Source organism: Patella vulgata, chromosome 5 (assembly GCF_932274485.2).
Source record: "Patella vulgata chromosome 5, xgPatVulg1.2, whole genome shotgun sequence".
In the NCBI taxonomy this organism is placed as follows: Eukaryota; Metazoa; Mollusca; class Gastropoda; family Patellidae; genus Patella; species Patella vulgata.
Genome location: NC_065883.2, coordinates 13,820,751 through 13,842,484, shown reverse-complemented (window position 1 = coordinate 13,842,484; position 21,734 = coordinate 13,820,751). Strand labels below are relative to the sequence as shown.

Here is a 21,734-nt window from a genome sequence, read left to right as displayed (position 1 = left end):
TCAAATGTCAGGAAGTTTCAAGAAAAGTCGACGTTGAACTTGTGAATGAACCAAGTTTTTCTTATAATTGTGTGGTGTAAGTAAATCATATTCTGCATTTCGATTTTGAATAATTAATGGTGTTTTACTTATTTTCAATTAATGAATAATAATCATACAAGTCAACAAATAATGTCAACAAACTGAGTAAGCATGACTAATAAATAATATTTTTCATTGAATGAAATAGATCATGCAAGTGCAAGAACATATTTAACAATAACAAATTGGTTTTGAAATGATTAAATCGTTTGATTTGAGCTCTTAGTCTTTGAAATGATCAAACCGTTTGAATTGTGTCATAACTAAAACTGTCCATTTCATTGGGTTTTCTAAGTTGATTTGCTTTATGTAGGGTGGCAATCTGTCTCAAAGAAATTTTAGGTCAACAGATAAACTTAAGGAACAGTCCCAGTTTTCAGAAAGAGAAAGAGAAACTTGGTTCAATGAATCAATGCTCTCCCACGCAAACAGGTCATTACGAGACTTAACTTATGATGCAATTTTATTTCAAAAATTCACTTCCGCATACAGGTCTTTAGGTGTCAACGCCTTTAATACTCTTTGTCACTTACAATGTGGGATCAAAACCATGGTACTCAATGGTACGGTCTAGACGGTATATGATCAAAAGTGCAAGCCTGGAAATAATTAAGGCGCCTGTCACACTACAATGTCAGACACAGATTCAGGCTTCGTCAGGCACAAAACCTCTGGTGCCTGTCATCTTGTCTGGCACTGATATGTCTTATTTATTGATATTAATATGTCTATGTCAGGTACTATTGCATTAGTGCCTGACGTAGGCTACATTTTGTCAAGTACATCTAAAACCATTATTTCCAGTCCTGAAAAGTGACATGTTATATCATTCGAACATCCGACCCATCCCCAGTTATCAGAGACTACGGATTGATAAACCTGGGTTTAATAACATATATATGCAGATTAAATCCCATAATGTGATAAAATAACTTGTCTGAAAGTTCACCTCAAAATATTAAATATTGAATCATGCGGAAATGGTTGTAAAATTTGCTTTAATGTGCAAGAGGCATTATAAAACAGGAATTGTACCTCAGAGGAATTTTAGTTGTACAGGAATTGAATAAATTATTCTACAGGAATTGAATTAAGGTTTCCAAAGTATCTATATGTAATATTAATATTTTTGTGCTGTTTTGATCAAATTATGGCCATTATGACAAAATTTTGGGTCATTATGACCAAAGTTAATTTTGATTGTTATGGTTTAATTCTGTTAGGACAACACACTTTCTAAACCCGTTTGATTCACTAAAATTTTAAGTCAGTGTTATATATTCGTTTGTGTTCACTGTCGGCTCTCTAAACTAAGTAAGCCAACTTCCACATGGTCTTAAACAAAAAATTTAAACGTATTGAGTTTACCCCTTGACTTAGGAAAATAAAACGTTAGATCAACCCAGTTTGATATATTTTGACCCATTTACAATTCAAAAGCTAAGAGTAAACTAGTTGAAAAAAAACCACCAGAAATTGAAGATATCCATTGGATTGATTGCTATGCTTTGTATTTCCATAGAATAAGAAGAGTTCCCAGATGTACTGATGGATTTTACAGAAGCCTACCCTGATAGTTGTTCTACTGTTGGTTCTGCTGCTAGGGCTGGTGATTTGATTGATCTTCAAGAACTAGTGTGGCATGGTAAATATCTTTACATTTACCAATAAGATTTATATCAAGAGTTGTCTGATATAACTGTCATGACTTTGCTCAGATTAAAGAATTTTACCGAAATTTTCAATATATTCATTTTTCATTATCTATTTTTAAACTACATGTATTATAGCAACATTGGCTGGCTCTTTATCTAAATCTTACATGCTGAATCTTTAATAACTCATAAAAATGTAGAAAAAGATAAATCAGTGCCAGACAAAAAGACGGGCACCAGAGGGATTGTGCCCGATAAAGCCTGATTTGGTCCCTGACAATGTCTGTGACAGGTGCCTTATTTCCAGGAATGGAAATTTATTAGGTCTTCTGTAGAACCCATAAAAACCTTATTAAAATGCTATCTCGAAATATAAAATCCCATGCTGAAGGTGTGTATTTGGCTGGTTATTTATGAAATATGAAGGGTATTCTAATACATGAACCAGTAATTACAGTTCTAGTAATCCAAAGAAATATATCTTGAAGCACAAGATTTGTCATGCTATTTCACTTATCAGTAAATTCTACTTCTCAGTGGGTTCATTTTAAAGATAGCTGAGCTCATTATTATGCCTTTTGCTTAGTCTGTATATGATGGAATAATAATTTTGATTATGATATCTCCAGATTCCTAAAAAGTATTTTCATTTGCTTATTAGGAAGACCAGTAGATGTGAAAGATAACCGAGGTTGGACACCATTACATGATGCTGCTTTTCATGGCAATCCAGGATGTTTAGAATTTCTTCTGCGACAAGGTAGTACTTACTTGTATATGATGCACCATATAAATGCATAATTTATTACTGTATATAAATTTTGTACTTAGAATATGTAATTATACTGGAATGTCCCCCCTCCCTTTCCTCCTTGATGCATTGAATATTTAATATCTCCCAGCTTTGTTCTTAATCTCCTATTCAGACATACATTAATCTCCATAATTTGTAGTCCAGTCTTGTGTCTGCTCTCTCTGCCTGCAACAGATTTTGACTCAGCAGCTACACAAATCTAACTTCTGTTACTCTTTTAAGGGAGATCCCCTCCCCATCTCTTATAGTGTACACACTTCTAACCAATGGGCATTTGGGTTTTTCTGCAACACAAGCTCTACTCTACTACTATTTTAAGTACTTTTATCACTAATTAATCAAAGTATTTCTTTACTTTTTAGAGGCAGTAGATGTAAATTGGCAGACATTTGAAGGGGAAACAGCATTGCTATTAGCAGCTAGACAAGGCCATAGATCTTGTGTTCACACACTTTTATGTACTAATGCAGATGTTAATATGGCTACTAATGAAGGCTTTACACCATTATGGGAAGGTAAGATAAAGGGTAGATTTCATGTCATGCTGTAATATAGACATAGGCAGTAGCTCTTAGCATTCTGAATTGAGCCATGGGAATTCAAATTTTGGCTGTTATGAAATTCATCTCATAGTACTTAAACTTTTCCCAAAAAATCTTGCGCCATGCTGTTTCGTGGTCTGGCAAGCTATGTCAAATTTAGAAACAAAGTTGAAAGATTCTTTTGGAGTTGATCACATGCTGAAAGTCTTGATGATAGTCAGTTATTAATGGACAGAACATTAGCCATGTAGTATATGCAGCTGTGGATGATTCCTACTGTTTTGATCTTAGTTGATTGGGTGACCGAAAAGTCTAACATCTTTGCTTTAGATCATAAGGTCTGTCCATCTTCATGGGTTTTCTCTGTGTTCTCTGGTTTCCCTCCCTCTCTCTCTCTCTCTCTCTCTCTCTCTCTCTGATTTGAACTTAAATGATATTGAATTATTTCAGCTGTGAATTATGGGAGTATTGACTGTGTTAAACTGCTGATTAAACGTGAAGCTGATGTAGATTGTATGGTATATACTGGTTACAGACCAATACATGCCGCAGCCGAGAAAGGTTTCGCACATATTCTTTACCTACTTTTACAAAATGATGCACAGATTGATGTTTACACAGAAAATAAATTAAGTCCTCTCTTTTTGGCAGCTCATACCGGACATGTTGAATGTTTAAAACTGATTCTCACCGAAATGAATGATAACGGTAAGATAATATTATTGTTACTACTAACTTTATTTAATAGAATTCCTGGGAGCACCATGAAAATTTATTTCCTTGTAGCGGGGTTGGGTGGCCGAATGGTTAGCATGTGCGCGTTGTATCATAAAGTCTGTCATTGAGTCAACTGGCGTGGTTTCGATTCTCTGGTTGTGCATGACAAAGAGTAGGGTTGCCTGTCCAACCTTGTTAGTTTTCTCTGGGTCCTCCAGTTTCCTCCCACTGCTAAAAGACCCTTACGCGCAATCGAATTATTGAAATAAAATTAAAGCATATGTTAGTCCCAAAATGACCTAGTTTGTGTCCAGTGGACGCTAAACCCTGTTTCTCTCTCTCTATTTCCTTGTATAAGAAGATAAAGATAAATGGCCATTTTTATCTAAAAGATTCCATGACAACTGATAGTAATACGTCCTTGTTTTACAAAGAAACATATTTTACCATGTCAGCAAAATGTTGGTTGGTTAAGACCAGGGACATTTTTATTTGTGGCTGATAGTTGTCAGAATTTGGTTACCAGAAGTCATTGTCAGCTTCAGGTAATAGTGTCAATAAGTTTTCATTCTGAATCCCTTAATAGAATGGTCAATAGTTTGGGAGAATTTTGGTTATTATTAACCACATCCTGATGTTCAATCACGCATATTCCCGTTGGAAACTCGATTAGGACATGTCCGACATATATAGGTGAAACAAGACCCATCCCTCCTCCCCTTTATATTTATGGCATGATTCCAACTGTTCGAATCATTTTGTCTCTCTGTTTACTGGTCCAAAACATACTACAAACACTACTATTATTGGTCCAAGATCCAGATATTGATGGAAATCAGACCAGACTTGAGAATCTCTGAACCTAGATATAATAAAGCCGTTATGAAGAGAGGAGAAAGAATCAGTTTCTGTAAAAAAAAAATTATATGGGTATTTATATGTGTCTGTATTTATTCCAGAAAAAGATATTGTTAATGTAGCAGCTTTTGACAATGCTACTCCACTACTGATAGCAGCACAGGAAGGTCACAGTGAATGTGTTCGTTTGTTATTATCATATGGGGCAGATGGTAATATTGCTGTGTCTGAAAATGGAGGTGTACCATTACAATATGCTATTTACAAAGGCCACTATAGGTGATTTTTCTATCATTGATGTTAGATTTAAATTGAGATTTTAATAATAGAATTTAAATATATTTTGTCAGCTGCCTTTCAAAGAAAGCAAAGGACTATTATATGTGTTATGGGTTTGTCCGTCCATCCATCCCACATGGTGTTTCGGAAACAATAACTCTGCTTTTAATTGAGGTAGAATGTTAACAATTATTTATATTAGATTTACATAAATTATTTGTTGATTTAAAGACCTCAGCTTGTTTTCAAATCCATTATAAATTTATATCAGCATTGTATATCCTCAAAATAAAATTAAACCAAAGACCTGAAATTTAGAAGAAGAAAAAAATTACATTTGATTATCAATTTTTTTCAAAGAAAAGGTTGGTTTACTTATCAATCAAGTTCATCCCTAAAGATCGAATTTGAATTAGATTGTGCAAAGTCTAAACCATGATGAAAGGCAAAGTGTAACCCTTATTTAAGAAAATCTCTTTCTTTAATTTCAGTTGTGTTGAACACCTCCTTCCAGTAACCAATATTGCACCAATTTTAGAAAATACAACAGAGTTACATCCCTTGATTAATGCCTTACACTTGCCAGACACAAAAATACTACGATTATTACTCATGAACGGAGTGGATCCCCACATGTCCTTTCCATTACACAGTGATCAAACAGACTTAGATCGCTTAACATCAATATTCTCACCATTAACCCACGGTTCCGTCTTGTGCCAGTTACAGACAGACTGTCCAATTGGTGGAATCAAATTATTAATAGAAGCAGGTCTCAGTCCAAATAGTCGTCATCCTAAAGAGATGCCACCATTAATGGCAGCATTATGGAAAGGATCCTACGCGTTGTGTATTCTTCTTCTTCGGTCCGGTGCTAACCCAAATATTTATTTGCACAATAGTGATGGTAATTTGGCCATGATTTTAGCTGCGAGAGCTGGACTAAAGGATTGTCCGATGGATAATGTGGATGTGGTGGAACGGAGTATATTTATTTGGGCTTTATTCATGGCAGGTGCTGAATCCGAATCATTGTTCAACATCACATCAGGAGATTCAGTGAACCATATTAATGATAACATGTTATTTACACTCTTCAGAAAATCTAATTACCAATTAGTGCTGTTTATGGTTTCTTTATTATTGTGTTTATCGCATGATGTAACGCTTGATAAAGCCATCTTGGAAATCTTCACATTTGAAGATAAGAAAAATATCAAGTGTCTTGAAGGTGGGTTTATACACTTTTCACTACATGTATGTAAACTGATCAAGACAGGAAAAGGGAAGGAATTCAGTTTAACGTCTTGTTAATAGAATACTTCTGTTATTCTGAGACTACAATGTAATTTTATTTTCTAAGGTCATTTGTGTAATGCCAGGGAGGAGAATTTGGCCAAGACAGCAGTGATTGAAATACAGATCCCATTTCGTTTTGTTTTTTTATAGTTCATAATTTTGTTTTACTTGTCTTCGCTACCCTAGGATTTGATAGACTTGTTGAATAACCGATGTTCTAGTTGATGTGAGAGATTAGTCAATCAAATGGTGTGTAGAACAAGGAACTATGGGTATACATTGGTCAGGATTAAAAACAAATCAGAGCAAAAGTAGTATCTCTGAATATCCACTTAAAACACAGACACTGATTGTTTAGTCGAAAAACTAACATAATAGGATCAAAAGATGCTCATATGAACCCTGACACGATCTCCCACTATAGTTATTCAGATCTTAATGTAGTGGAGGCCATTGAAAGTATAAAAAAACACAACAAACTATTTTGATCAGATTGATATTCTAGAAATCGCTTTGCTTTCAGCCATGCTTAATATCTCCAATTTTCGCTAGTCATTGTTCAGCTGGCATTGAAAAAAACAACTGTAAGATTTAGCTTTCAGATTTGTGCATTCCAAAAGATTCATACTTTTCAGGCAAATTACAACAAAATTACTTTACTTGCAAAATATGCAGATCCTACTGATACGCCCATCAGCCTTAAAATGTCCAATGTACATGAGTTAAACAATGCCAATTGCCATTACCATTGTGTTTGTTTTGTTGTTGTTTGGCTTGGATGGCCGAATGGTTAGCATGTGCGCGCTGTATCATAAGGTCTGTCATTGAGTCAACTTGCGTGGTTTCGATTCCCCGGTTGAATATGACAAGGAGTAAGGTCGTCTGTCCAACCTTGTGGGTTTTCTCCGGGTCCTCTGGTTTCCTCCCACTGCTAAAGACCCCAATCTAATTAAAATATAGATCTATATTTCGTTTCGTTTTTTATACTTTCGATCGCCTACACTACATGTAGATCTTACAAGTTATAGTGGGAGTTCACGTTCTATGACGTCAGGTACCAAGCAAGCGACATTTGACCCGATTACGTCAGTCACTCGATTAACCAATTATCAACCGCCATGTATTTTTTATCTACTTTTGCTTTGTTTTGATTTCTATTGCCGCTAATGTCTACCCACAGTTCCGGCCAAAAAATTTCAATCGCTCGATTGAACAGACCATTTGATTGGCTGACCCCTCATTTCAAGCAGAACAAGAGTTAAATAACAACGCTTCCAGATGCAAGTGTAGTAAAGACAAGTAAAATCGAAATTTTGAACTATAAAAACGGAACGAAATTGGATCTGTGTTTGAATCAGATTGCTAAAGACCCCTACGCGCAAGCAAATTATTGAAATAAAATTGAACCATATGTTAGTCTTGAAATGACCTGATTTGTGTCGAGTGATGGTTAAATCCATAATAGGTTCAGTTTTACCGCTTGTAGCAAATTTGTATTTATTAAAGCATAATGAATGTAGATTTGATTTATATTAAAGATATATTATTTAAGATTTAGATAAAGAACTAGCCATTCTTGCTATAATAGTTCGAAAGTAGATGATGTAAAATGAATAAAACTGAAAATTTCATTCAAATTACTCTATTGCAAGCGAAATATTAACCTTTGAAGGTTTGACAGACGTGTGTAATAATTTCAACCACCGTACTGGTTGATCGAAGCCAAGTCTCAGTCCTCCATTTTTGATTTAATCAAAGTATCGCTGAACCATTCTAATCTATTTAATATCGGAGAAATCTGATGCCATTGAGAGTTGATTAAGGCCTTGACCAGTTAATTAATGTCTAATTAATACTTTAGAAAACATTTCAGGCCTAAAGAAAGACCTGCAATAGGCAGATTTAGCTCCTGCATAATGCATGGTTAATGAAGATTTTTTTTTATTTCAAAATGATTTTATTTTATTTCGTTTCAGAGTCCACACATCGATTGAGTCATATGTGCAGAAGAAAAATAGTAAAAGATTTAGGATCGAAAGGAAAATATACAGAGTCAAGAATACAATCGTTTTTATTACCACGAACTGTACAAGATTATCTATTATTTAAGGAATATGGTAATTTAGGTGGTTATATTTTACAACTCAATAATCAGTGGAAGAATTTCCAGTTGTAAATATTAATCTGGCTCGTACTTGATGGCGAACAAGGGAAGTGTGTCTGCCTAAAAAAAAATTGAACGGGACAAAAAATAGAAAGATTTTATGTAAAAATGTTACTGAACTTTATTGATTTTTTGACAGTTTTTATATGTACGCGCAGTAATTAATTAGTCAATGAAACGTTTCTAGTTGTAAGCCCAGTTCCTACTTGTCGGAGGTACCTGTTGTAAGACGGACCAAAAAGTGTGTAATCATTTAGAAGGGAACCAAAGAAACCCCAGAGTTTTTGTGTACAGCACATAAAAGATTGCTTTAAAGTTGGAGTTGAATACAAATCATTTAAAAGGGAACCAAAGAAACCCCAGAGTTTTTGTGTACAGCACATAAAAGATTGCTTTTAAGTTGGAATTGAAATACAAATGGCAGAAACGCTACTCGCCGCATGTGAAAATAGTCCTATATCATTTTTATACGCCCACATGGAAATGTGGTCGTATATTGCCGTCGCCGTGAACACTCTACAGACTACATTTATCATCTGATTGTTTTGAAATTGATATATGTTGTTTGCATTAGTGAGATGAAGAAGCCTATTTAATTTCAACAACTTCCGTTAATTTTGTCTGGAGTTATGGCCCTTGTTTCACTTTGTTGCACCTTGTGAACACTCTAACGACAAAAGTTATGAACCGGTCTGTATGAAATTTACTTGCATCATTTAAATTAGTAAAACAAAGAAGCCTATTGAATTTCAGCAATTTCCGTTAATTACATCTAGAGTTATGGCCCTTGTTTCACTTTGTTGCTCCTTGTGAACGCTCTAACAACAAAAGTTATCAACCGATCTGTTTGAAATTGATATGCATCATTTAAATTAGTGAAAAGAAAAAGCCTATTGAATTTGAGCAATTTCCATTAATTACGCCGTGAGTTATGGCCCTTGTTTCACTTCGTTGTACCTTGTGAATGCTCTAACGACAAAAGTTAATATCCGAACCGCATGAAATTTATATGCATCATTTAGATTAGTAAAACAAAGAAGCTTATTGAATTTCAGCAATTTCTGTTAATTACATCTAGAGTTATGGCCCTTGTTTCACTATGTTGCTTCTTGTGAACGCTCTAACAACAAAAGTTATCAACCGATCTGTATGAAATTTATATGCATCATTTAAATTAGTAACACAAAGAAACCTATTGAATTTCAGCAATTTCCGTTAATTACATCTAGAGTTATGGCCCTTGTTTCACTTTGTTGAATCTTGTGAACGCTCTAATGACAATAGTTATCATCCGATCTGTTTGAAATTGATATGCATCATTTAAATTAGTGAAACGAAGAATCGTATTGAATTTCAGCAATTTCCTTTAATTACGGCGTGAGTTATGGCCCTTGTTTCACTTTGTTGTACCTTGTTAATGCTCTAACGACAAAAGTTATTATCCTATCTGTATTAAATTTATATGCACCATTTAGATTAGTAAAACAAAGAAGCTTATTGAATTTCAGCAATTTCCGTTAATTACATCTTGAGTTATGGCCCTTGTTTCACTTTGTTGAATCTTTTGAACGCTCTTATTACAATAGTTATCATCCGATCTGTATGAAATTCATATGCATCATTTAAATTAGTGAAATGAAGAAGCCTATTGAATGTCTGTAATTTCTGTCAATTACTTCTAGAGTTATGGCCCTTGTTTTACTTTGTTGAACCTTGTGAATGTTCGAACGACAAAATTTATCATCCGATCTGTATGAAATTGATATGTATTATTTGAATTAGTAAAACGAAAAAGTCTGTCGAATTTCAACAATTTCTGTAGATTACTTCCAGAGTTACAGCCCTTGTTTTAGTTTTTAGAACCTTGTGAACCCTCAAACGACGAAAATTATAATGTCATCTGTATGAAATTGTCTATTAAATGCCCCCTAATTACCTACAAAAGAACAAATATACGACAACTCTTGTGAACACTAAAGGTTATTTTTTTCAATCTATTTAGCAGCAGTAATTATCATCTGATGGGGACTAACATACAGTTCAAATTAATTTCAATAATTCGCTGGGGTGGTTGGGTCTTTAACAGTGGGAGGAAACCAGAGGACCTGAGAAAACCTGGAAGGTTGGACAGGCGAGCCTATACCTTGTCACGTGCAAGCTGAGAATCGAAATCATGCCACTTGATTAATTAATAGACCTTAGGTTGTAAAGAGCAAGTCTTAGACCATTCATCCACCCAACCTCCTTTCATCATAGTAGGTTAAAGGAGATGGTCCGTCAGATTCTAACAAAAGATAGATAATGATAGATATAGACATTGTTTCCAGCTGCCCACCATTGAAGGTCTACTATTAACAAGATCTGCTTTATTAACATCATCAATACTATCAAATCTGTTTAATTAACATCATCAATACTATCTAATCTTTCAACAATCCGTCCCCACATTGAAAATTGGTGATGTTTTAGCAAATTGGTCAAATTTGTTTATTTGGTGTGTTGAAATTGATGTAACTTGTTTTTACTCGGTTTTCTACTCTTCCAGTCATAAGACAATTGAGGTCAGAAACATAATGTTTATTTTACTGTTATATTTAAATGAAAGTGTCTGGGTATAAGAATCAAAAACATAATGTTTTTTTTACAGTTATATTTAAAGATACATTATGGGAGATTAGATAAAGAGCTGATAGTTCTCACTATAATAGTTAAAAACTAGATAATGTGAAGGGAATTTGCTGAACATTTCACCCGAATTGATCCACCCTGAACCGAGTATTTAGCATTGAATTTGGGGCCTAGCCACATCATCATTACTCAAGTAGATATGATAAAAAAACATAGTCTTGATTATCCATTTTTTTATTTAATCAGAAGCAGCAGACTGGGTTCTAATCCAGTATATATTGCAGGCTAGCGATGACAACGAGAGTTGATTATGGTCTAGATATGTTAATTAATGTCTAATTAATAATTTAGACAACATTTCAGGCCTACAAAAGGCCTGCAGTTGGCAGATTTAGCTCTTGCATAATGTATGTTTAAATGAAAGTGTCTAGGTATAAGAGTTAGATGTTGATATACATAGCCGTCATTGTAGTCTAATCTATTTTAAAATCATAGAAACATGTTGGCCATCTCCTTTAAGGTTTCAAGACGAACCTCTCATTTGGCTCCTCTTTCAAGTTTCCCTGGAAACACTTATCTGCAATATCACCCTTGGTGGAAGTAGACGTTAAACCTCAACGAATAGACTAACCTTTAAGGTTCTCAATTCCATTTTTCCTCTAATCATGTCATGAAATTTATGTCCACTCTGAAAAAAAAGAGAACATTTGCATAAAGGGTTTTATGCTCTACTTGGACGGAGGACATTGTTTTGGTTTTTGTCCCATTCAACACTGTTCCTTGCCAGGGCTTCGTTCTGCACCACTGACAAGGGGATAACCACACTGGAAAATTCAAGGGTACTTTCTGAGTATCAAACCCAAGACTTTCTGGTTAGAAGTACACAGTTGAGCTAATATTGTATTCGTTACAAATTGTGGACCACAGACAATATTCAAGATTGATTTTCTTTTATGGCTTTATAATAAATAACTATGTAGAATTTCAATTTTCACAGAAACAGAATCTTAGTAAATTATTTTTTTGTTTTGGGATGTAAAGTTGATAATGCAAATAACTTTTTTTTTCTACAATTAATGTACATTATTTTGATGTGTGCCTTTTGTTTTTTTACAATTTACTTAAATTTGTTAATGTATACAAGATTTTTTTTTTCTTTTTATTCTATTATTAAGAAATTAAAGAAATATTTAATAATGAATCCAAATTTAAGAGTCATGTATATACATTTACACACCCATAGTCTCAATGACTCCTCTCTTGTTGAAGTGGAGGTAATTTGAGCTAGAGCTATGGAAACCAACATATGCATTATTTAATGTTGAATTATGAATTCTTTAAATAATTTATCACATAATTGTTAATAAAATGACCAATTACAATCTGTGTATGATAACTGTGTGTTTTATGTAAGTTACAGGGGAAGCCACAGTGCATCAGTGAGTAAGACATTCTGAGGTCCCATCCCTGTGTTGGCCAAGAATGTCCATCGGGATTTTCTGGAGGGTTTTCTTCTTTGTCAGTAGTACAGGACAAAGGGACAATGTATAGTCATTCGGACGGGACAAAAACAAGGTGCCATGTACACATTGCATGCACATTAAAGATCGCTTGGCAATTGGAATTCGATACAAGAGTAGGCTTTAATGCCACTGTCTGGGCAAAATTCCCCTCATAGTACCCTGTATGGTAGCAATCTGATTAAAATACAGATCTATATTTCTTCCAGATCCTAGTATAGTAAAGACAAGTAAAGCGAAATTCAGCACTATAAAAAAACGAAACGAAATAGGATCTGTGTTTTAATCAGAATGGCATGGCATATGTCTCCATTAGCCCATTTGTAAACTACAGAGGCTCCTACATACAGCTCTGTGTTAATCACATCTTTACTCGAGAAGAATTTTTAGAAAAAATTTAGCCCCATTTTCTCAAGATTTTGAATTGAGTCTGTAGTAGATAATCCTTATAATTTATCCATTTATGTTCAGATTTTGATATACCCACATTTAATATGATGGTATATTGATTCGCTTGTAAATGCGAAACAGGACAGAAATCTTAAATTTTGGAATTGTTGATGCAGATATAATATAAGGAAGAACTTTTGATCATAAATTTCCAATAAACTCCCTGTTTATAAACTCTCATGAACACAGTACAATAGTTCTTCTCTTAAAAATTGGTCTGAGTGTTCATTAGGCCATGTAGAAAAGCCCTGTCGAATTTCAGATTATGGCTTAGTTATTTTTGCCTTCTCATTTTTACTTTTAAAGCTTAGTGAAAGTGGTGCAAGTTCTCAACAGAATTTTTAAAGACTTGCAGGATTTGTTGACACTGATTTTAGATCTAGGACAGGCGACTTTGCTGCTAGTGGGTGGGGTAGATCTGCCAAACTTTCATTTGTATTCAGATAAAATCAGCGGAATCAAACACCAGAAATGCTGTTTTGATCCATGTCATTGGAGGAAACCCACTTTAAACTATCAAGGTACTGGCAAATTTTGTGCCTGAAAGCATGAATAAGACAACGTCAATATCCTATGTCAATTCTGAGAGTGCCTCTGCCTGGTCGAATTTTATAGAGCAAAATGTCCTGAGTATGGTGCTTGCCTTATTCCTTTTATAGTAGCTAATTGACTTGTAGTCTGTAGATGTAAATGGGGAATAGAGGGGCAAAATTACTAATTTCAAAAATCCAGCCAAGTCTCGGATAATTCACTATATTCCAATTCTTACTGAGCTGGTCTAGTCTTCGTGGTCACACCAGCGGATAACTGCAGAAGCTGAATAGAGAGAGAGAGAGAAATGGGGTTTAACGTCTACTCGATACAAACTAGGTCATTTTGGGACTGACATGTTTCAATTTTATTTCAATAATTCGCTTACGCATAGGGGGGTCATTAGCAGTGGGAGGAAACCAGAGGACCAAGAGAAAACCCACGAGACTGGACAGGTGACCCTACTCCTTGTCACGTACAATTGGGGAATCCAAAACATGCCAGTTGACTCAATGGCAGACCTTATGATACAAAGGGCACGCGCTAACCATTTGGCCATCCAACCCACAGAAGCTGAATATAATAGTGAGCAGCATTTCAACAATGATTCTACTGTCAAGACATCTTCAGTCACAATTTCAGGCTTTGTAAGCACAATCCATCTGGTACCTATCATTTTGTCTGACAAAGATTTGTATAGTAAAATGTTTCAAATTAGATGTTCATAGTGGACCATGTTCAAGAGAATACCAGCAAGGAAATGGGTATAAATACACCTTTTCCATAGGGGCACGGTGGTTCAGCGAATATGGTGCCTACTCACTAACCAGGAGGTCCCATGTTTGATCCTCAGTTTGCATGAAAAAGAGCTCTTGATAGCTGGATATCGATAAATGGAAACCCTATGTCCTTTGTACTGTTGGAATTCGGTTAGGAGAAGGCGATTACTGCTGTCATGGCAAAATCCCTTCATAGCACACAGCATGGCGTAGGCTCATCTTCATTAATAAAGTATGATATTAAACCCCATTTCATTAATAAACATCATACAAGTACAGGTAAATTTTCAATCTTTAAATGAATTGATAAAAACAGTAAACTTTGCATACGTTGGATCTGTGAACTGACCAATTTTATCCAAGTTAAGCGAAAATCAGTCTTAGCTCGATTAGAAATAAACTGCAAGAGCCGGATAACAATTGATTCAAAGGCACATTTCAAGCTTTTCTTTGTACGTGCGAGTAGATAACTTCCATTTTGTCACCAACTTTGAAAAAAGTCCTAAATTTTTCCCGAAAGTGTCTCGTACAGCAGACAGTGAGTTTCGAATTTTCCTGGAAAATTCTATTATTGCGTCGCGTCAAATAGGCTGATTTGGGTCAAAATGATAGAGGAAAGTATTTTGGGGCTCTGTGCATGGAATACCAAATCAAGTTTTAGACCATTGGTACGAAACTGACTTAGTCAAATTCTGAACATACTGCCGATCTGACTTAGGTGAAGGAAAAATTAAAAGCTGGAATTAGATCAAATGGACCAAACATTTTGATCGAGTTGAGCAAAGATCCGACTTAGGAAATCCGACTTACGCACAGAAATTTAATAAGAAAAACGTACAGGATCAAAGGGTCCAAACGATTTTATCCGAGTTGAGCGAAGATCCGACATATATGTATCCAACTTATGCAAAGTTTACTGTATACCATTCTTAATAGACAACACATGACATTAATTAAAAAAACAAACATGTATTTAGTTTTAATTAACAAACCCCCGTTTAAGTTCAACATATAGGATAGGTCATGGTGGAACTACTTTTTGTCACACACATCTATACAAACAATTATCACACCAATTATGGTCAATTTTATTGTAAGATGCACATAAAATTCACAAATAATTTACAAATCCTTCCATTTTAAAATTCTATTTGATCAAAATATATATTGGAAGTTCATTTTTAAAATTCATCGAAGCCATAGCTTTAGTCGCAAAGCATCAACTCCATTTAAATAATATCGAAAGAGTCGCTTATCTCGCACAAAACCCAGGTTTTCATAAAGTTTCAATGCTGCCTTATTCGTAATCTCTGTCTCCAGGACAACCTAAAAGCAAAAAAGAAAGAAACTATAAAAGAAGAACATGGTTGGATTCTGTTAAAAATCTTACAAAAGATTTTCAAGGTTTTTCAAACTAATATTATAATATTCATTATCCAATTCCAATTGAAACTGATGGAGTACATGTGTATGATCTTGTTTTTGCTGTTATGAAATATTTACTCATATATTAAATCAATGACTATATCTTGCACCAAAATAAAACAGAGACTATTTAAATAGTTACCTCATCACAGTCATCAGCCATCATAGCTCGGATTGCCTTCGTTACTAAATTAGACCCTGTAAAAAGAACATTCCAAAATCAGTATACACGTACGTACATCAACAAATGATATTTAGCAGGGATATGACATTTAAAGGCTCAATACCACTCTTGTTGTAACTGAATAATATGTCCCAATCTTTATTCTGGTCAACAAATTGTACTATTTTACAATATTCCAATTAATTGATGATACAAATTTCATCTTAACACACCTAATTTAAAAAATTGGAAAAATTCAACTAAATGATTTGAAAAGCCCAACGTAAAGCTTTTCAAATATGACTTGGATTTTAAAATATTTTCGAACCCTCTGGACAAGTAAAATAGGATTTAATGGATAATTTACACGACAGTTAGGATACTTAAACATCTAATACTTAGAATAAGGATATTATTTTTTTTCTGGAGCTGTCAAGCCAGCAAGAGTGTTATTGTCCCTTTAAGTTCATGCTGAACTGTAGCGCCGCTGCCCGGGCAAAATTTCCCTCATAGCACACTGTATGACGTATGCCCGTCTTCATTAGCCCAGGTTAGGAACAGAACAGTAGGACGTTAAACCCCATTTCATTTCATTTCATGCTGAACTTTGGTGGAAGAAAATATACTTGGAACAACTCATATACTATTCAAAAAAAGTAGGGGATATTTGATTTTTAAGTGTTATTAAAGTCATCTAATGAAACTGACGAAGAAACAAATGACAAAATGAAATGAAGTTCACATTCATCGATTTATTCCAAATGATCGTTAGACTAAGTAAGGCACAGACTGACCATTATAAGGGTAAAATGATACCCGGGGTCAAACAGCAAAGTTACCACAGCATCACAACCAAGTCAGTAACAAGTAAATCCTCCTCTGTTTGCCAAACAAGCATTGATCCGACGTGGCATACTCCTAATGAGACGTCTAAGGTCATTTTGGTCCAGATTGTCCCATTCCTGTTGCAACGCAGCAGCAAGTTCTTGGACATTGGCAGGACGTTGTTGACGTTGACGTAACCTCTGTCCAAGCATGTCCCAGACATGCTCGATGGGGGAGAGGTCGGGACTCAGTGCTGGCCAAGGTAATGTGGTGATGTTCTGTTGTTGGAGGTAACCTGTAACGATCCTGGCCCTGTGACATCTTGCGTTGTCATCCTGGAAGATGAAACGGCGGCCATGACGTCGTGCGAACGGCACAACATGGACTGCCAAGATGTTGTCCCGGTAGTACTGGCCTGTCACACGCCCTGCAACAACATGTAAAGCCGTTCTTCCAGCAACAGTGATGCCTCCCCACACCATAACAGAACCACCCCCAAATCAATCATGTCTGATGACGTTAACGTCTTGGAAGCGCTCGTTTCGGCGACGCCACACCCTCCTACGTCTGTCCAAAAAATCAACAGTGAACCTTGACTCATCTGAAAACATCACATTGCTCCAGCGTCGATTATCCCAGTGTTGACGATCCCTACACCAACGACGTCTTGCCTGAATGTGATGATCTCTCAAACAAGGGATCACGCGAGGACGTCGGGCGCGAAGGTGACCCCTATGCAGTCGATTCCGAATCGTCTGGCCACTCACTCTCACACCAGTGTCTGTTTGAAGACGAGCGCTGATCTGATTTGCTGTGATGACACGATTTCTCAAGGCCAAGGTACGGATAAATCGATCCTGGGCTTGAGTTGTCGCCCTTGGTCGACCTGAGCGTGGTCTGTCCTGTACAGATTGTGTATCACGGTATCTGGACCATAGCCTGCTTATGACAGACTGAGAAACATTCATCGTCCGCGCCACAACCGCCTGTGTTGTGCCGATTTGTAGCATGCCAAGGGCACGTAACCTTTCATTTTGGGTAAGCCGACGCATATCAAAATTTGTTTTCTGGTCACTAAAACAATTAAACTGATGTTTCCACCCTGGAATTCAATGCCACAATGACTGTAACATTCAAAGTCATAGTCGTGCAAATCTTGGGTTGGACCCCCATGATGATCCCAAGCATCACCTGCATTCCATGCGGTAGCTATTGGTGCGTTTGGGCGTCACATGTAACTGGAAATGTTTCTTCTGTTAGGTTCTATAGTGACTTTTTTCGTAGTCATTTGCATATTTTAGTATTATGCCCCCAAAATCAAATATCCCCTACTTTTTTTGAATAGTATATATAACCACTTAATTGTTTTGTATAAAATATGGCAATACTTCCAGGAAATCCATGCTTATCAAATGCTAACATTAAAATTTTCAGTCATTATAGACTTCACTTTTTGTCACATACAATTGTTGATTCAAACTCTTGTTCATACATGTATGACAGATCGGCATGTATGATTGAAAGCACAATGATTTAGACTACATACCATAAGGCAATACCAACCTACCCTAGACAACCACACGTACATGTGAAATTTCTTTCAAAAAAAACCCATTAAGTTGAGAATAAGTATTATGGTTAAACTGTATTATGCTCATAGTCATATAAAGGAAATAATCAAATTCAAGGACAAATAATCTATACTAATATTTCTGACAGTCATTAGCTGCTACACAAGGGCTGTCCCGAGGCTGAAATTTGGTTTATAGGGGCAGCTCGGGCCGGGGGGTAACATGGACCAGGTGGCGCGGAACTTCCTGTTTCGGAGTCATACTACTTTCAACCCACACTGCACCGGGTCATCCGCTAGTAGATCAATAAAAACTAAACGGAAGAAACGAAAGATCAATACCATCATTAATTTTCTCCATTATCACCTCAGTATGACCACAAATTATTCCTTGCCTGTAGATCATAAAGCATATTATCTATGGTTTGATTCCTGGTTTGTACAAGACAAGGACCAGGGTCCCCTACCTAATTACCGTGTAGGCTTTCTCTCAATACTCTAGTTTAGGTTCCCAAACAATCAATGAAATAAATAATATACCATACACATGTTAGTAATTAAGGCAACAACCAGGTTCGTGTGAAGTGGAAGCTTAATAATGAAAACCTTTGACCTTTAATCACACATGAAAATGTCAGAGCTTTTGATCAGCAGATGCTGATCTGCACAGCATCAGCAAGAACAATTCATATATCTTTACCAATTTTTCTTCTTCTGAAATCTGAATCAATAGCAAGCATAGCTATATACCCTCTTCGTACCATCTTTTTATGCATATCTAATTTGCACACAATGGCTCCCACACACTTATCTACATCTTTAGCCTAAAAAAAAAAGAACATACAGTTTAATGTTAAAAAAAAAAGGTTTAAAATGTAATACAAATCTTAACTACAATAATTCTCATAGCAGTTTAAATCCAAAGCCAACTAAGGTGATATTGCAGAATAGTGTTTAATTTATCAAATCCACGTCTGACAGCAAGCAGTGTGTGATTTCAGACATATGAATCTATTACATGTAGATGGTGGAGAAAATAGTATAGTTATTAATTATTTGAGAGCTGAATTCATCTGTGTAGTGCAGCTGCGACCACAAGCTCTCTTCAGTCAATAACCATTAATCTATGTCAAATTTGGAGCTCTGCCACCTTTGGGATCAACCGTAGCAAAGACCTTCACTTTAAAATCATATCTGGAATCTGCTTTAGTTCATTCATTTAGTGGAGGGTAACATTTTGCCCTTTTTAAGTATTACTTCTAGTCTAAACACTGGCTCATATTGTTACCATTGATATGAGTTTTTAAAATCTTTTTAACAGACACTCGTCTGAAAATCCGGTCTGTTCGCTTATTTGTAAAGATATTATCCTCTTCAAAATAAGTTGGATGTCCTACTGACATACATCGCAATCAGCATTGATTGGTTACAAAAAACAAAACAACCAAATGACTGGGAAAGTAACATTTGCTGCTGAAACATCATTTAAAACATAAAATAGCTGTAACGCATGTAAAGGATAGCATAGCGACAGTTGAAAACTTCACCACATTATCTAAGTACATATATCTGTTTAGGCTAACACTTCACTGCTAACAAGTTCTGAACTTTCACCAAAATGGCAGTTGATGGGATTTATTTACTTTCCATCTAGATAATTTCACTTTTTGATAAGAAAAAAAAATACTGGAGAGAGAACCAGATGACCCAATTGATCTTGATGAAACATATGATCTTTAAATACCCTCTATAGACATGAACAATATAAAAAATGATTTTCAGATAAGGTCTGAATAACAATCTGGGATACAGATAACATCTGTGTAAATCCCCTGCCTTAATAATTCAACTCTATCTATGTGTTCCAACTCGGATGCGGGTCAGTTCCTCCCACAACCGTTTCAACTCGGGCCGTTTCATCCCGAGCTGTTTCATCCCCCTTGTTATTATAATAGCAGTCAATTAACTGAGTGGTACTTATTGTTAAATAAACTGTTTAACACTTACTTATTGTTAAATAAACAATAATGTATGGAATAAATAAGTTTTCCTCGTCGTTTTTGGTTAATTACCGGTCAAGACTAAGATTAGTTCACCGCTGTATATTTGTATTGCTTGTTAATTGGGGTTATGATTTTAGATTTTTGGTTAGTTCCTTGATGTTTTTGTAGTATAGTATATTTGAATTGTTAGTTTATTGCCGTTATGATTTTAGATCAGTTCAACGATGTTTTTGTAATAAAATATACTCGTATTGCTTTTAGTTTATGATGTCTAACATCATTTATCTTCTTTATAAAAAGGTATTTTATAATTACATATTGACAGCTTAATCACTCGCAAAAATACATCATGGACTATAGTGTAAATTTGGGATGAAACAGTCCAAGATGAACCGGTAGTGGGATGAGACAACCTGCTCCCTTACACTCTATGCACTAAATTGGCACAGTCTAAAACTTCTTTGAATCTTACCAAAAAACATAATCTTGGCCAGTTATGAATGAAATATCTATATGTATAAATAGAATAAGGTTCTGATAAATCTTTGGTTATGAGTCTCATAATTTCTGGCATTTGATGTTCTGATTCGTACACAACATAATTGATACCGTCTATAACGTCTAATGGAGATCTAAGAATTTCTGTCTCTGATTCTGATAACTGATTATCTAAACTAACTGCCCCTAAACCCTCTGATAAAATAGTCACTTCAGTTTCACCGGAGCCACATTCACAGTCTTGACAGCTACTCCCATGACCGGAATCCGCACTCTCTGTGTGTTCATACTCATCTTGAGATTTTAGAACTGGTATTACCAGCCCATTCACTCTTTTTCCATTATTTTTAATTTGATTGCTAACATCAATAATACTTGTATCTTTAACAATATTAGGTGAAAGGCACCCAGTCCCTGACCCTGCTTTGACTATTTCTGTTTTCAGAAGAGGAGCAGATGTCGAATCTAGACAGTCTCCACACGAATTGCCGATTTTATCAATACTTATACCACTTCCTTCCATGCCGAAATACTTGTTGAAGATTTTGATTAAAACAATTTCATATTATTTCATGATTATTTTAAAGATTAAGGGGCCAAATCGCGAACAGTCAAAGGTTAAATAAGATCTCCCATGTTGTTAGTCAACCACCATTATTCAACATTGTATTGCGCATGTTCAGCTATATTCCATTTCCGCATGAAATTTCGTCTGCTAGAAAAAAAAGCCTGTTTAGCTGGACTATCTTTAGATGATATTTGGCGTGTATATTTGCCTAAGATCTAATTTAGACAGTTATAATCAAGTGAATTTGTTATAGCTTTAGACATATAATCCCATATCTGTTATTAATTTGGAATAAATATAAATTTTGTCATATCTCGAGTGAGCAAAATGAAGATTCATACGTCGATTAGTGGGACTCAGTGCGT

General features: G+C 35.4%; 2 protein-coding genes across 2 annotated transcripts; one reads left to right on the top strand and one right to left on the bottom strand.

Moving 5' to 3' along the window:
* The first annotated feature begins 4 nt into the window (after positions 1–4).
* Positions 5–12,419, top strand: LOC126820820 (ankyrin repeat and SOCS box protein 3). Its single transcript, XM_050548951.2, has 8 exons — positions 5–76; positions 1,604–1,726; positions 2,398–2,496; positions 2,913–3,065; positions 3,543–3,800; positions 4,769–4,946; positions 5,438–6,177; positions 8,222–12,419. The coding sequence occupies exons 2-8, from the start codon at positions 1,630–1,632 to the stop codon at positions 8,419–8,421; spliced, it is 1,725 nt and encodes a 574-aa protein (XP_050404908.1). The 5' UTR covers positions 5–76; positions 1,604–1,629; the 3' UTR covers positions 8,422–12,419.
* A 2,851-nt stretch (positions 12,420–15,270) lies between these two features.
* On the bottom strand, positions 15,271–21,482 carry LOC126820839 (N-alpha-acetyltransferase 30). The gene is made up of 4 exons (XM_050548972.2): positions 20,776–21,482; positions 19,001–19,124; positions 15,885–15,940; positions 15,271–15,643 (listed from the first exon to the last, which is right to left on the bottom strand). Exons 1-4 carry the CDS (start codon positions 21,322–21,324, stop codon positions 15,506–15,508), a joined length of 867 nt encoding a protein of 288 aa, XP_050404929.1. The 5' UTR covers positions 21,325–21,482; the 3' UTR covers positions 15,271–15,505.
* Between the last annotated feature and the right edge of the window lie 252 nt (positions 21,483–21,734).

Bases quoted from the DNA above. Each gene is read 5' to 3' on its own strand.
- LOC126820820 (XM_050548951.2), top strand. From the start codon at position 1,630: ATGGATTTTACAGAAGCCTACCCTGATAGTTGTTCTACTGTTGGTTCT. The intron at 2,497-2,912 runs GTAGTACTTACT...TTTACTTTTTAG, and splicing joins AGAATTTCTTCTGCGACAAG to AGGCAGTAGATGTAAATTGG. The intron at 3,066-3,542 runs GTAAGATAAAGG...GAATTATTTCAG, and splicing joins CTTTACACCATTATGGGAAG to CTGTGAATTATGGGAGTATT.
- LOC126820839 (XM_050548972.2), bottom strand. From the start codon at position 21,324: ATGGAAGGAAGTGGTATAAGTATTGATAAAATCGGCAATTCGTGTGGA. The intron at 15,941-19,000 runs GTAAAGATATAT...TTCTTTTTACAG, and splicing joins TTTCAGAAGAAGAAAAATTG to GGTCTAATTTAGTAACGAAG. The intron at 15,644-15,884 runs GTAACTATTTAA...TTTTGCTTTTAG, and splicing joins TGGCTGATGACTGTGATGAG to GTTGTCCTGGAGACAGAGAT.